General features: G+C 44.6%; 1 protein-coding gene across 1 annotated transcript in view; it reads right to left on the bottom strand.

Annotated features, from left to right (window-relative positions):
• The window catches only part of HYDIN (HYDIN axonemal central pair apparatus protein), a 376,996-nt gene that overhangs the window by 236,882 nt on the left and 123,844 nt on the right, over window positions 1–16,270 (bottom strand). The window contains exons 13-16 of the mRNA XM_054049428.1: window positions 14,011–14,246; window positions 6,948–7,048; window positions 5,235–5,370; window positions 3,101–3,265 (exon numbers count right to left, since the gene is read on the bottom strand). Coding sequence (XP_053905403.1) covers window positions 3,101–3,265; window positions 5,235–5,370; window positions 6,948–7,048; window positions 14,011–14,246 — 638 coding nt within the window. The remainder of the gene's footprint in view (window positions 1–3,100; window positions 3,266–5,234; window positions 5,371–6,947; window positions 7,049–14,010; window positions 14,247–16,270) is intronic.

The following is a 16,270-nucleotide window of genomic DNA, read 5'->3' on the forward strand; positions in this document are numbered from 1 at the left end:
TCTGTTTTACTGGCCTAAAATTAGAGTGATTCCACTGAACTCAACAGAATTACATCAGTGCAATAGAGAGCAGAATAAGGCCCACACTCCTGAAACCAACCATCAGTAGAGCGCATAGCAGGCTGTTGGCCATACTGCTCACAATGTTCCACTAGTGGGGAAAAGTCGGGTGGCCAGAATGGGACCTACTAAAGGTGTGTTAAAGCTTCAGGGCAGAGCTTGGACAAAATTTAAACCTGAGGCAGCTTTAGCGACAAGACATGCAAGTGTGTATTGTGCTTATGCATGGCAAGCTTTCTATTAGCACAGCTCAGATGTTTGCTGCAATTGAGTGAAAGCCAAATGCTGTGCATTAAACTCCAACTTAATGGGCGCACTTATGAGCTTACTGAAGTGCTTAGTTTTCCCTTAGAAATTGTTAAGATCCCACAATTCACAGGGCTCCCATCAGGGTAAGGTCTGACATATTAATTCACATCATTAAAGCGCGGCTAAGGCTGAAAGTACACATCATTAATCCAAGGGTAAAATCTTTACAAGATCACCATAGTTTGAAAAATAAACCAACCACTAAAAGGTCAGGAAATTCTAACTGTGAAAAGCTCCCTCTCCCCACTTTTTGTAATGTGTCTTAACTTTACAAACCACTTATTTGGCTAACTTCAGCCTTGATGGCAAAATTCACCTTCCTCCATTGACAAAGCCCCTAGCCATTGGTCTACATTCTAATGCAAAGAAAAGGGTTGGAGACCTAGGTTAAGATTTCCAGTGCAGTCCAGGGGAGATAGCTGCACACCTTCCATTCATTTTAAAGAAAGCCCACACCCTTTGGACTGCTTTGAAGATGTCAGCCTTACTTTTGGTTAATGGCCGCTGAGGCTTTCAACTGTCCTTTGACACCCTAGTTCATGCTCATCAGTGATGACAAGCCATTCTGTCATCGCTATTTCCAAAGTTAATGCCATTTTAAATTAAAATTTAATTAAACTTGCTTTAGCTCTTAGCTAGATGAATTCAATAAACTACATTTTATCAAGTATCAGAGGGGGAGCCGGGTTAGTCTGGATCGGTAAAAAGCAACAGAGGATCCCATGGCACCTTTAAGACTAACAGATGTATTGGAGCATAAGCTTTCGTGGGTGAATACCCACTTTGTCAGATGCATGGGTCTGATGAAGTGGGTATTCACCCACAAAAGCTTATGCTCCAATACATCTGTTAGTCTTAAAGGTGCCACAGGATCCTCTATTGCTTTTTACATTTTATCACTCACTTTTCTACCCTTTTTTTTTTGCTAGAAGGTGGTAAAAAAAACCCAGGAAGCCTCTTGGAATTCTATTTTTAACTCTATTTTTCGGGTGTCATGTCATAATTCAGAAACCACTTGCCCATACTTGTTCACATTTGGTAGAAAAAGTCTACCTTCACTCCAGTTGCAGCCTCCCAATTTTATGGCTGATATGGCCTTCCTTGTAGATTTTAGTACAGAGGCTACAGTGGCCCATAATGGACTGAATTCAGAAAAGCACTTAACCACATGCAGTTGATTCCTGTTCAGGACAGCACTTAAGGAGGTGCTTTTTCTAAGTGTCTGAGAGGACTTAAGCATGTGCTCAAAGTTAAGCATGTGCTTAAGTACTTTCCTGAACAGGGTTGCTTTCTCAAATTGGGGCCTTTATTATGCAGTGGTTATTGTTACTCTAAGAATAAAACAGACTTAGGCCTTGGCTACACTGGCGCTGTGCAGCGCTGCAACTTGCTGCGCTCAGGGGTGTGAAAACGCCCCCCCGAGCGCAGTGAGTACAGCGCTATAAAGCGTCAGTGTAATCAGAGCCTGCAGCGCTGCGAGCTATTCCCCTCGGAGAGGTGGAGTACTTACAACGCTGCGAGCTATTCCCCTCGGAGAGGTGGAGTACTTACAACGCTGCGAGCTATTCCCCTCGGAGAGGTGGAGTACTTACAACGCTGCGAGCTATTCCCCTCGGAGAGGTGGAGTACATACAGCGCTGCGAGCTATTCCCCTCGGAGAGGTGGAGTACTTACAGCGCTGCGAGCTATTCCCCTTGGAGAGGTGGAGTACATACAGCGCTGCGAGCTATTCCCCTCGGAGAGGCGGAGTACATACAGCGCTGCGAGAGCTCTCTTCACTACACAGTGAAGTCCCGAGTGTAGCCAAGGCCTTAGAGACAAAGGAATTGCTATAGTGGCTTAGACCAAGGGTTCATCTACAAAGAGAGGCAGTTCCAGATATTACAGAGTACTCTCCATAATGGCCAATGGAAACATTTGCTCATAAGGAAAGTTTCCTTTCTATCCCCAGGCAGTTAGTTCTTGGCTTATGCAATGAATCATGAGGGTTTATTCTTTTCTTTTTTATTCTCTCTCATTATTCATATAAACATCTAATCTTTTTGGAATCATACTTAGCTCCTGGTCTCTATGGTTTCTGGTGGCAATGAGTCCTCCAGGTAGTCATGTTAGGTGAAGCACCTAAAGGGGAGTTAGGTGCCTGACTCCCAGTGACTATCCTTAGGTGCTTCCGAAAACCCCAGCCAAGCTATGTAAAAGATTTAAATTTGGGGCCTTTCCATTGCACTGTCCCTTTCGATGTGAACTACAGCAAACGGTCTATAGTAATGCCCAATTTATCGTCTCTGCACCAGTCATTACTTGTATACTCCTCTCACGCCCCTTCAAAAGACACAGGCCTGCAAGGTTCTAAGCTCCCTCTGTTCGCCTTGACTTTATACAGTAGTGAAGGGCACTCGGCACTTTCTGGGATCAGGCCCATATTCTTCTTGCCAACTGAAACAGGTTTGATCTTTCCTGACTCTCCTCGTTATTGGTATGAGCAGTGCAATTAACCTCAAAACATCTGACTTCTATCACAGTGATATTTACTCTCTAATGACATGAGTTTACTACTGCAGCTTTTGAATTCACCAGAAAAATCCTTGGAATTGTAAAGAATTAGACTGTCTGAATACAAGCATGCAGTGTGCACTGTCAAATGAGCAAAGACCACCCTCAATACAGGTCTTCACACTCCAGAGAGAACACTGGTGCAGACACAAGGAGTATTTCATCATCAGGGTCTCACCAGGCGGAGGTCTTCACTCCCAAACATGGCTATGGAAGCCACAGTGTCCTGCTGTCCAGTCACTTGGGTTTCCAGTGCTAAGGGGATCTCCACAGTGCTGTGAGGTTGAATAATGCCACAAGGCCTGGGGCTGGAGTATAGCACAGAGGGCTTCTCCTCATACTCCTGTGCAGAGACATAACCAGAACATTATCTTCACCATGACTTCTTTGGAAACTTTCCATTCCTTGACATTTAAAAACATTACAATTATCGCACAGTTAAAAGAATCACGTGCAAAACACTGGGTTCAAAGGGGGAAATTGAGCATGGTGCAGAGGACTAGCACAAAGCCTGTACTGACCCCTATTTTGAGGACTTTGTGGGATTGAAGTGATGCACAGACAAGCGCCTGCCTTCTGCGCAGGGGAGAATTTCAGCCAGAGATAGACTATAAAATATGCAAAACAGCACAGCTGAAGGCGCACATTTCTAACATGTAGGGTAATTAACCATTGGAACAGCTCACCACAGGATGTGGTAGGTTCTCCATCACTTGCAGTCTTTAAATCAAGACTGGGTCTCTTTCTAAGGGACCTGCTATTGCTCAGTAGAAGTTATAGGCATGAGGCAGGAATTACTGGGTGAAATTCTCTGGCCTGTGTTACAATAGCTCCTTCTGGCCTTCAAATTTCTAAATCTTTCCAGGAACTAGTACAGACATTTACTTGCCTGAGGCATCACCTAAAGGCGATCCAACCAATCGAACAGATTGAATACCTGTTCCAAGCATCTCCAAGTTTCATTAGGAAAGAGTTACTCAAAATGAAAGAGAACACAGTGGCTATGTTGGCTGGTGCCCCAGAAAATATGGAACAGTGTCCATGTCTGCCAGATGGAAATAGGAAAAATATGAAGGGAAGGACATTATTTTCAATCACCCTTGAGGATATTAAAAGCAACAGAGAGTAAGTAAAAATAAAATACAATGGACTACATTTAACGGCATGTAAATGGGGGAGTAAAGTTAGCCAGAAACTAGTATAAACAAGTGTAAGTAGCAAAACTTGCCCCAGTTGGGTATTCTGCGGGGTCCAAATTTAGCTCTGGGTAAACAGGTGCCATTTCCATTATACCAGGGCTAAATCTGGTCTCGGAGAATTGCAGAAGGAGTGGCCTATCTGCTTTAGCTTACACTCTCCTGTGAGATAGCAAGGAAAGCAACTCTCCCCTTCAGCTCCTTCAGGGTTTGACTCATCCATGTAGGCCCAGGAGTTCCATTGCTCTCAGGAGAGATGTCTCCACAAGGGATTCACCCGAGGACGAAGGCAGCTTTAGGTTCCAGCTGGGGCTCACCAATGGAGGCTCCCAGGAATATACGGTGAGTCAGTGTCCCTTCCAGGCACTCTGGCCCCAACTCCTCCTTTGCTGGCTCCAGTCCTCATGGGGGATATGGAATTGTGAGGCCCACATGCCCACATGCCAGTGATCTCTCTGTTGCCAGAGACTGCAGCCTGGTTTTTACCAGTAAAGTGAAATGGGCCCCTGGCTTGTGAGTTCTGCTTGCTTTGAAAATCTTGTAGATTGGTGCAAGTTGACATTGACAACTGCTTTCTAACCAACTAATGCCTAATGTGTAACTATACCACCATTGAATCTGTCCCAGTGGCTCCCACAGCAGCTGCACCTATTCAGCCCAGCCTACTGCTGACTCATAAACAGAGCTCACAGAAGGCTTTGAATTGTTCCCCTTTCCTGTTGTAGAATGTGTTACACCATGAAATATTAGGAAATGCCACACAGACCACAGGCTATGGACTCAGTCAGTGGCTTTCTTCCCTTTCCTCTTGTGAACTTCAGCCTCTCAGAAAGAAACCCTTGTGGTTATAATGTCTTGTATCTTTCAAAGAATCACTCCTGCTTTCAATGCTGTGGGACCCACCCCTTTAAGAACTTTTAAGTTCTCACTTGCAAGAGAGTTCCAAAGAAGAGAACTTAAACATTCTCACATCAAATGCTGATGAGGCTAGAGACAACAATAACACAGCATTTAATATTATCTGTTATGTGCTAGTTGGGAAATACCCCTTCCATTCTCAGAGAGCCCCATGGAAATGGAAGAGAAGCAGCAGAAAGGAAGGGTGAGATGACAAACCTGAGGGAGAACCCCGTAGCACCCTGGAAGCTCAGTGTCGTTCACAAGCATCACCATCTGCTGGTAAGGGAACTTCAGGAAACACCGTCCAAACTTCACCACAGGGTTAGCCACACGCAGTGGAGGAACAACACATCTAGCCCGCCAAAAAACAGCATTACAGATACCAAGAGAATATAGTATTTGTTTACTCCCATAACATATTTGTCATTGTCACATAGAGGCTTTACACCCATACAGTCATTAATCATCTTAAAATTCTTTTTATTCACTTTTTAATCAACAATCTCTGTTAAAGGACATATGGGGAAACTGTCATGGGTCTCTACTCAATAGTGTTCTGTTAACACCAGCAAGCATTCAAGCAGGGTGCAATTTCTCAGACTGGAACCCTGCTAACATGTTGAGCTTTCTTAGCCTGAACAATATGTACTGGTTGGTTTGTATTTTTTGTGTTTTCTGCATGGAAGGAATGTGCAGCTAGAGACTTCTGCCAAATCTGTGTTCATGTGAATTAACTTGACACCCCTGCCCTAAAACCCAACTTGGAAAGGGTGATTTTGGGTTTGTATCTGAGCCTCCAGGGAGATTTCTGTCTCTTGTCATTCTGCAACACCTACCCATTAACCCAGAATACAAATCTTCCTCCTTTATCTGGATTTGAGAAGCTGTTTAGCTGATAGAAGGAAAACATCTTAATTTACAAATTGGGGAAACTGCTGCCTTCTGCAGGATGTATCAGAGAGGAGTCAGGGGGACCACCAGGCTGATGAAAGTCATGTCCATTAGTGTTCCTGTATGATGATCTCCTAATTATCCTACAAAATTGATTCCAGGTGCGATTTTCCAGACTCAGTGTTGGCCTAACCCTGTTCCCACTGAAGTCAATGACAAAGTTCACATTGACTTCAAAGGGAGCAGTGCTAAGCCAGTACCAAGGTTTTTTAAAACTGCCCTCCCCCCAGCTATATATACACAATTATAGATACAGGGCCAACTGCCCTGAAGTCAACGGAGTTACAACAGTCCTACAGGATCTGACCCAGGAAAAATGACCCCTGGCTCAAATCTGTGATGGCAAATAACTAAAACGAGAGGAAAGCAGATGAAGCTGAGCTCATTCTATAAAGGAAATAATAATAATAATAATAATTAATTAATAATACTCTTCCCTTGTCACTATCTTTTGTTTATTTCTCCTAGCTAAAATTCAGAATTTTGTCTTAAACTCTTCGGTATTAATCCACATGCTAATTGTTTGAAACTAGCCCCATCATTGTATTGCCATCCATGCCTCGGATGTCTCCATGCCAAATAGATTTTCCACTGCAGGAAGTGAATACACCCCTTTGGTTACAACCTGAGTTAAGTACAATACTCAGGATGAAAAGGGATGGCAGTTGGGCTCTTCACACATGAAATCTGTTGCAAACACGGAAAGTCACGGACAATTATAAATACTCTTACTCTTCCCATGTTGAAAAAGGCTCAGGGCCTTTCCCTTATCTTTAGTACAGGTGCTTTTCAGCATGTGTTGTTTACAGTACTTTGTCACAGTTTTTAGTTCTAGTGCCCAACTATGCACAATAATCATATTAAACAGTGGTTCTTGTTTTAGAAGAGAGGGATAAATCCAGCACCTTGTGTATATGGCAGCATAGTGTAGGTGACACAGGGACAAAGTGGGAATGGATGCAAAGGGAGTGTCAATACCTCGCTGTGATTAGGAGTGCCAGCACTTCCTCTCCGATACCATCCACATCCACCACCAATGCCATTTCATATTTCTTCACAGTGTTGGAACATAAGGTCACCTAGTGCAGGAAAAGGGGAACAAATACTTTATTTTCTAACGCAATCCCTCAGAAGGGGTGCTCATTCAACAACCTCTAGTATCCCCTTTGTTGGGCTTTTGGAACTTGGAGATCATTTGCTGGAGAAGGACTCTGTTGAGTAAGCATCAGAGGGGTAGCCGTGTTAGTCTGAATCTGTAAAAAGCAACAGAGGGTCCTGTGGCACCTTTAAGACTAACAGAAGTATTGGGAGTGTAACGGGGTTGGGACTCACCACCGTGGTACCTCCTACTAGTTGTTCCGGGAATTAGCTCAGTCCAGTGGAGCGCCCCCTCCTAGTGGTGTCGCGACCGTCGTCTCGCCCTCGGTTGGCGTGTCTGAGCCCACGTCGCTCACCAACTCGCGGCATCCTCTTCAGGACCACTGCCCTCCGGCAGTGCCCCTCTGTCTTTCCACACCCCCTTCCGGGAGGGGTCAATCAGCAGTCTCCTTGTCCAGCCACCGTAGTCAACCACACACCCCAAAGTCTAATCCCTCCCGTCAGGGATCTGGCGTGGTCTGTACTGGCCGCTCCCTACGGCCAATGGCTAGATGTACTGCAAGGGGGTAGGGAGGAACCCAGGCCCGCCCTCTACTCTGGGTCCCGACCCAGGGACCCTCTGGCGGCAGCCTCGCTGTCCTCCTACTCTCCCCTCGTCTGTCCGCTTCCCTGGGCTGCTTCCCCTATGGCCCCTTGCACCCGCTAGGCCCTTCCACTCAGGGTCTGCAGCCTGGCAGGCCTCAGGCTAGAGCTCCCCTCTGCTCCCTGAGCCTGGCCAGCACTGCGTTGTCCGCGGTGCTAGTCTCCCAGGTTAGAGATAGACCTTCCCCTCTTGAAGGCCTGGGACAGACTGACTGCTCGCTCTCTGTGCAGTCTTTTATAGGGCTGAGCCTGGCCCTGATTGGCTGTCTCCAACCTGGGCCCTGATTGGCTCCCAGTAAGCCCTTCTCTCATTGGCTGTGTGTCTGCGCCGGCCCACTGGCCTGCCGCAGTCCATAATCTCAGGGAGTGGGGCAGCCGCCCCACTACAGGGAGCATAAGCTTTCATGGGTAAGAACCTCACTTCTTCAGATGCAAGGAAGAAGTGAGGTTCTTACCCACGAAAGCTTATGCTCCCAATACTTCTGTTAGTCTTAAAGGTGCCACAGGACCCTCTGTTGCTTTCTGTTGAATAAGGTTGCACTGGTTGTATCAATGATTCTCAGTTGAGGATCTTTGGACCATCACTGGTCCAGGAAGCCTTATCTGGTGGACCATTAAGGAAGCATTTTGAGACCAAAATTGTAAGGAATTGGAAAGTCTAGGACCAGAGATGGGCTCCAAGATTATTTTTTTAATATAATGTGATCCATAGAATGGAAAAATGGGGAAATGTGACTTTAGCAAAGCAACTGATTTTTCTTTTCATAGAATCACAGAAGATTAGCGTTGGAAGAGACCTCAGGAGGTCATCTAGTCCAACCCCCTGCTCAAAGCAGGAACAACCCCAACTAAATCATCCCAGCCAGGGCTTTGTCAAGCTGGGCCTTAAAAACCTCTAAGGATGGAGATTCCACCATCTCCCTAGGTAACCCACCCTCCTAATTAAAGTTTTTCCTAATATCCAACCTAGACCTCCCCCACTGCAACTTGAGACCATTGCTCCTTGTTCTGTCATCTGCCATCACTGAGAAAAGAGCCGAGCTCCCTCCTCTTTGGAACCCCCCTTCAGGTAACTGAAGGCTGCTATCAAATCCCCCCTCACTCTTCTCTTCTGCAGACTAAATAAGACCAGTTCCCTCAGCCTCTCTTCATAAGTCATGTGCCCCAGCCCCCTAATCATTTTTGTTGCCCTCTGCTGGACTCTCTCCAATTTGTCCACATCCTTCTTGTAGTGGGGGAACCAAAACTGGATGCAATATCCCAGATGTGGCCTCATCAGTGTCTGATAGACAGGAATAATCACTTTCCTCGATCTGCTGGCAATGTTCCTACTAATGCAGCCCAATATGCTATTAGCCTTTTTGGCAACAAGGGCACACTGCTGACTCATATCCAACTTCTCATCCATTGTAATCCCCAGGTCCTTTTCTGCAGAACTGCTGCTTAGCCAGTCGGTCCCCAGCCTGTAGCAGTGCATGGGATTCTTCCTTCCTAAATGCAGGAGTCTGCACTTGTCCTTGTTGAATCTCATCAGATTTCTTTTAGCCCAATTCTCTAATTTGTCTAGGTCACTCTGGACCCTATCCCTACCCTCCAGCGTATCTACCTCTCCCCTCAGCTTAGTGTCATCCACGAACTTGCTGAGGGTGCAATCCATCCCATCATACAGATTATTAATGAAAATGTTGAACAAAACCAGTCCCAGGACAGACCCCTGGGGCACTCCGCTTGATACCAGCTGCCAACTAGACATCGAGGCGTTGATCACTACGCGTTGAGCCCGACAATCTAGCCAGCTTTCTATCCACCTTATAGTCCATTCATCCAGCCCATACTTCTTTAACATGCTGGCAAGAATACTGTGGGAAACTGTATCAAAAGTTTTGCTAAAGTCATGATATATCACATCCACCGCTTTCCCCATATCCACAGAGCCAGTTATCTCCTCACAGAAGGGAATCAGGTTGGTCAGGCATGACTTGCCCTTGGTGAATCCATGTCAACTGTTCCTGATCACCTTCCTCTTCTCCAAGTGCTTCAAATGGATTCCTTGAGGGGCTGCTCCATGATTTTGCCGCAGACTGAAGTGAGTTCCCCGAGTTCTCCTTGTTCCCTTTTTTAAAGGTGGGCACTATATTTGCCTTTTTCCAGTCGTCAGGGACCTCCCCCAATCGCCACAAGTTTTCAAAGATAATGGCCAATGTCTCTGCAATCACATCAGCCAACTCCCTCAGCACCCTCAGATGCAGTGCATCCGGCCCCATGGACTTGTGCATGTCCAGCTTTTCTAAATAGTCCATAACCTGTTCTTTCACCACTAAGGGCTGCTCACCTCCTCCCCATATTGTGCTGCCCAGTGCAGCAGTCTGGGAGCTAACCCTGCCTGTGAAGACCGAGGCAAAAAAAGCATTGAGTATTTCAGCTTTTTCCACATCATCTGTCACTAGGTTGCCTCCCTCATTCAGTAAGGGTCCCACACTTTCCCTGACCTTCCTCTTGTTGCTAACATACCTGTACAAACCCTTCTTGTTACCCTTCACATCCCTTGCTAGCTACAACTCCAATTGTGCTTTGGCCTTCCTGATTACACCCAGACATGCTTGAGCAATATTTTTATACTCCTCCCTAGTCATCTGTCCAAGTTTCCACTTCTTGTAAGCTTCCTTTTTATGTTTAAGCTCACTGAAGATTTCTCTGTTAAGCCAACCTGGTCGCCTGCCATCTTTGCTATTCTTTCTGCACATTGGGATGGTTTGTTCCTGTGCCCTCAATAAGGCTTCTTTAAAATACAGCCAGCTCTCCTGGACAACTTTCCTCCTCATATTAGCCTCCCAGGGGCTCCTGCCCTTCAGTTCCCTGAGGGAGTCAATGTCTGCTTTTCTGAAGTCCAGGGTCCGTATTCTGCTGCTCTCCTTTCTTTCTTTTGTCAGGATCCTGAACTCAATCATCTCATGGTCACTGCTGCCCAGGTTGCCATCCACTTCTACTTCCCCTACCAATTCTTCCCTCTTTGTGAGCAGCAGGTCAAGAGGAGCACGGCCCCTAGTTGGTTCCTCCAGCACATGAATTTTTTCCCAAGGAGGATCACTTTAAATAACAATGGGCATCCATGATGGCTTAAAAAGCTGCAGTTCTTTTCCTCAGCAAGCTCTACATCTTGGTACTGGGCATTCACAGGGGTCTGAGCACTCACGGGGGTCGGAAGTGATGGTCTTCCTAAGTCTGCTGTCATTAAGAATGAAAAGGAGCCAGGAGTCACCCTAGTCATCCTTATGTTTTAGCAAATAGATCATCATGTAGAACCCTCCCATGCTGTGTGCACATCAAGGATGACACGTATTGTTGCCTGTTTTCTCTGATTTATTTTAGCCACGACTCTGTAAAAAGGAGTGTCTCTCTCCTTCAATCTGTCTGGAGATGAGTTCACAGTTGAATAATAAGTTAAAATTCCCGGAGTGCAAAATAGAAAGTTCCACTGTGAAAACAGCTATATTTGTTACCTTTCTTACTGGAGACAGCAGAATAACAAAGCCAAACTGCCAAAGACAAAGCCTGTCCTGTCCTATGCAGGTGGATTAGTGGAAGAAGAATGTCCGCTCCCACACAGCAGCCATTCTAGCCGACAGTTCTGGGAATGGCTAATGACATCTGCATACGCCCCATGGTCGGCTGGCTCAGGGATGTGACCAGCCCAATGGACTCCTGAGCTAAGGTGCTGCAACGGATGTTACCATATGGAATAAAAATAAAGTGTGCTGCAGCATACATCTCCCATCCTCTCTGAGCATTAAGCCCTCCCCAGGAACACAGCTCAGGACCTACGGCACAACCAAGCTTGCTGTGATGGGTTGCCCCCCCTTCCAAGGTGCCACCTGATGTACTGGGGTACCACTGAGCCTGCCTGTTCCACCAGCCTGGCCTCTCTCATCCCGTCCTGTTAAGCCAGGCCCTCAAGCCTCCTCTGGCACACACACAGGTAAAGACACACCCAGCTGCAGAAAGACACAGACACTGAAATCTGGACTGCACGGGAAGGCTTTCAGCTAAGGAATAGCCTAGTACTCAAGTGCATTCCCCCTCTGGAGAGTAAACCCAAAATTGTATCATCTTGCACTGCACAGAGAACTGTCCGCGTAAGCTCATGAAACTCACTCTCTCCCTCAATGTGGAGAGAGATGCACAGCTTTTTTGTCCCCCAGTTATGAATTACACAAACTGGGTTTAAACAAAAACAAGTTATTTAACTACAAAGGATAGATTTTAAGTGATTATACGTGATAGCAAACAGATCAAAGCAGATTACCTAAGTAAATAAACAAAAACCGCAAACTGAGTTTAACACACTAGATAGGTAGGATATAAATTAAAAAATTCTCACCCTGCGTGATAAACAGGCTGCCAGATTCTTAAGGCACAAGTTGCCTTGGCTTTCCCAAGTTTTCATACACAGGCTAAAGATCCCTCTAGCCTGGGACCATCACTTCCCACAGTTCAGTCCTTGCCCCTCAGGTGTTTCCAGGTGTATTGTTGCAGGGAGAATGAGGTCCCATCATGATCTCATTGTGCCCCTTTTATATCTTCTTCCCATTTGCTGGAAAGCTCTTTTGCTATGACCTGGGTCAAACAGTTCCCATTGTGTAGTGCTGTCTCTGAGAGGTTTCTGTTGTACACAGTTCCTGGGGTAATCCTTGTGCTTCCGTGGATTTCCTCAATAAGCCATTAACATTGTTTGGCCTTTTTACTGTTGTACCTGAAAGGCTGCTTGTGGGTATTTTCAACCACACAACATGTTCCAGTGACACATACACAGCCAAACTTCATAATTTCACATACGATGATAGCACATACAATCCAACGAGATATTAATGTTTAGCAGATTAAGACTTTTAGAATGATACTTCTCAAGACATACTTTGTACAAAACATACTCTAATTACATGACAGTGGTGAATATTGGAGTGACAGGCTGTCACATTTGCCTTTTCTCCTCTTCCCCTTTGTGTGGGTCTGATGATTAACACAAGGATTTTGATCTAAATCTTCATCTGTAGGTTTGCCTACAACAGATGGCCCCTTGGAGTAAAGTTACATTTGGACAATCTCTGAATTGAGATACAAGGCCAAATACTAGCTAAATGTTACCAGGTGCAACTCCATTGACTTCAAATGTGTCCACTTACCCAGGCTGAATTTGCTCCATAAGTGAATAGTTTGGTTGCCCTGGGATGTTTGCAAAACCAAGTTAAGAAGTGAGAGACCCCACAGGTTTATCTCCTCCAAACTTCCTCATTAAAGCAAAAGGAGACAGAGGATTCTGCTCCATAACCCACACCAGGATCCTTACACAAGTGCAGATCTCTACGCCAGAGTTCAGCTTTGCCTAAAATCTCCTTCTCATAAAAAGACCTTGACTTTCAAGCTAATGTTACAGATATGGTGGAAATCCATCCAATCAATCACCTTCAACTGTAGCTGAATATGAAAGTGGACTGTACCATATTTTTGCTATGAGTTGAAATGCAAACCAAACACTACACATTGTCACTAGAATGAGATAATGTTTTTTTGTTTTTTTAGTGTGTTACAGGACAAAATCTCAGTTACAGAAATGGAAAAAATAGTCATTTCCATGATGATATTAGCTCCTTCAGTCTGGTAGTGAGACTTAAAAGATTCCCTGTAACCCAGTCTCCTGAACACAAATAAATTAAATAAATTCATTGTGGCTTTAAAATCCAGGGGCCAAATTTTGCTCTCAGTTATACCAGTGTAATTCCAGAGGCAGTCTACTGACTTGAATAGAATTATTCCAAATTTATAATGGTAACTGAAAGCAAAATTTGGCCCAAGAGCGACTGGGATCATTAATGGATACCCTAACTTTCACTGTCCCCCCTGGAGATCATTGCATTCAATGTGACTTAGTGGGAGAGTGAATGTGAGAATGAGAAAGAGAGTGAACTATTTTTGCTTATATACTGTAAAGCATTACTTTTTAACTACTACTTTCCATCCTATTTCTTCCTCCTCCCTCTTTAAATCAAAGACCACCTGCTCTGAGAAGTTCTCTAAATTCACATCAGGAAACTCATTCATATGTGACTATTGTTGTTGAAATTCATAATCTGGACTTGCAGCTTTGGAAACCGAACTACACCTCTTTGAGTGCCTCCAAAACTGGGGTTATGAAAAGCTCTTGGATTACTCACATTACAATAAACCCAATAGTAACAAAAGCCTTGTTTTAGCTTTGCAAATCATCAGACTCTCTTGTTCAACTGTAGTTTGACATATACTGTACCTGGATATCCAGGAGCTCATGAGAGCGAATGGTACCACTACTGGGTGTTATGGTAAATTCTTTTGGCTTGACACTTCCCTGGGCTCCCTTTCTCCAGGATGTTCTTGTGATGTCCAAGGTCTGAACAGAACTAGTAACACTTGGATCCCCAGGGCCATCCCCAGGGACACGAAGGTTGAATGTCATGGGGATCAAAGACGTGTTACTGAGGCAACATGATAAGGACCGAGGAAACCCTAGAAAAGAATCAGAGGGGTAGCCGTGTTAGTCTGAATCTGTAAAAAGCAACAGAGGGTCCTGTGGCACCTTTAAGACTAACAGAAGTATTGGAAGCATAAGCTTTCATGGGTAAGAACCTCAGTTCTTCAGATGCAAGTCTTAGAAGAAGTGAGGTTCTTACCCACGAAAGCTTATGCTCCCAATACTTCTGTTAGTCTTAAAGGTGCCACAGGACCCTCTGTTGCTTTTTCCTAGAAAAGAATGTCACTGAATGTGAGTTTATGCATGAATTATCCTTTGATTTCTAGTGTGCATATTTCAGAATGATAAAAGCTGTGCTTGGAATTTAGCTCTGTTCAAACTGAATCATAGTTAATTGAGAAGCTAAGCAAGTAATTAATCTTCACTTGGTTTCCTTGTAAATTGATCACACAGATTGATTCCATGGGAATACTAACTTACCATTCTTGATCACCAAATGTCAGAAGATTTTCATTACAGCTTTAGTTAGGAGAAGTCCTCTCTAACTAGCCCTGATTGTTATTCATTTTTGAACCTATGTCTAGAGAGAGTGTGATGAGCATATTGGAATAAGACCCAGATTCTGCCACCCTTGCTCATGCTGAACAGCATTTTACTCCATGATTTTCAATACATAAATAAAATACAGCACATGGTACTACTCACTGTGAGAAAGGGTGGCAAAAGAATCAGAATGATGAATCCTTTGGGAACTACAGCACCATGGAAAGATCCTTCCACTGCAAGTTTGCTGCTATCTAAGACATGGTCCTGTTCTCAGTGGAAAATGGTGAAACTTCAGTCAATTTCACTAAGAGCAGGACTGGATCACTAGTGATGAATATAAGCAAAGCTGCTACACTCCTGCTACCTACTAAAAATGCACTGCTACCAAGGCACATCAAAATCTGAAGACTGCTTTTTCTGCTGAGTGGGTTCTAACCAGTAAATGTTGGAAGTTTACCAATCCTGAATCACATTGTCAGGAACTAGTGCTATTGTTGAGGAAATAATAACTATACAGATTGCATGAGTTTCCATGTGCTTTGTCACAGTTCGAGTCTGAAGGAACTAAGGTTGGTTCTTCTAGTTTTTCCCTGTCAATCAGACACTCATAGGATTACTTCTTTATTATAAATAAAATGAGTTTTACAACTCTTGCACACACACCAGTTATAAATGCTAACTCAGCCTGATCTTCAGACCTTTGCTTGTCCCATTAATTCAATTGAAGTTCTATTATTTGAGTGGATTAAAATCAGTCCGGAAAAAGAGGAAGTGATGTCAGTTGGCAGGGGAAACATTCTCAAGAACTGGCACAAAATCTGATTGCTCCCTCAAACATGGGTGTCGGCCCATCTATTGCCAAACGGTTTGAAATCTGGGAAGAATCTATTAAACTTACTTCTGCTCATGGATTTCCGGATTGAAACTGGCAACACCAGAAACACTCTTTTTCCATCTTCATTTGGCCAAGAAATTGCTCCCCTTCCTCTCTGCTATAGATCTCATTACAGTCACCATCTGACTTCCTGCTGTAGCACACGTTACTAGGACAACCTTGAAGTCCACTTGGAAGCTGGTTCAAAACACACCTACTCACTTGCTAGGCAAGGCAAGGCAGGCTGGTGAATACGTATAACACCTATACAGTGCATTGGCTGTCAAATTCAGTTCCAGGTGAAAGTCAGGGTAATGGCATCTACCGACAGCCCTCTAAATGGTTTAAGCTCCAGCTATCTCACATACTGGCTCTTCTTTACACCCCAATATGACAATTGTACTTGGCAAGAATGTCCTATCACTTCTGTAGTTTACAGGGCATGCATAAGGCAGCAACTAAGGGGGTTAACTCATGAGAGCAGACAGAACTGGTCTACTTGCTCAGTCAGCTAAACCTGTGGGAGAAATGGCACATCACCCACTCTCCAAAGCATTAGATCCATTCAAGTAAGGGTATGTCTACTCTACAAAATTAGGTCGAATTTATAGAAGTAGATTTTTTTGGAAGTGATTGTAT

Source organism: Malaclemys terrapin, chromosome 14, assembly GCF_027887155.1.
Source record: "Malaclemys terrapin pileata isolate rMalTer1 chromosome 14, rMalTer1.hap1, whole genome shotgun sequence".
Lineage (NCBI taxonomy): Eukaryota > Metazoa > Chordata > Testudines > Emydidae > Malaclemys > Malaclemys terrapin.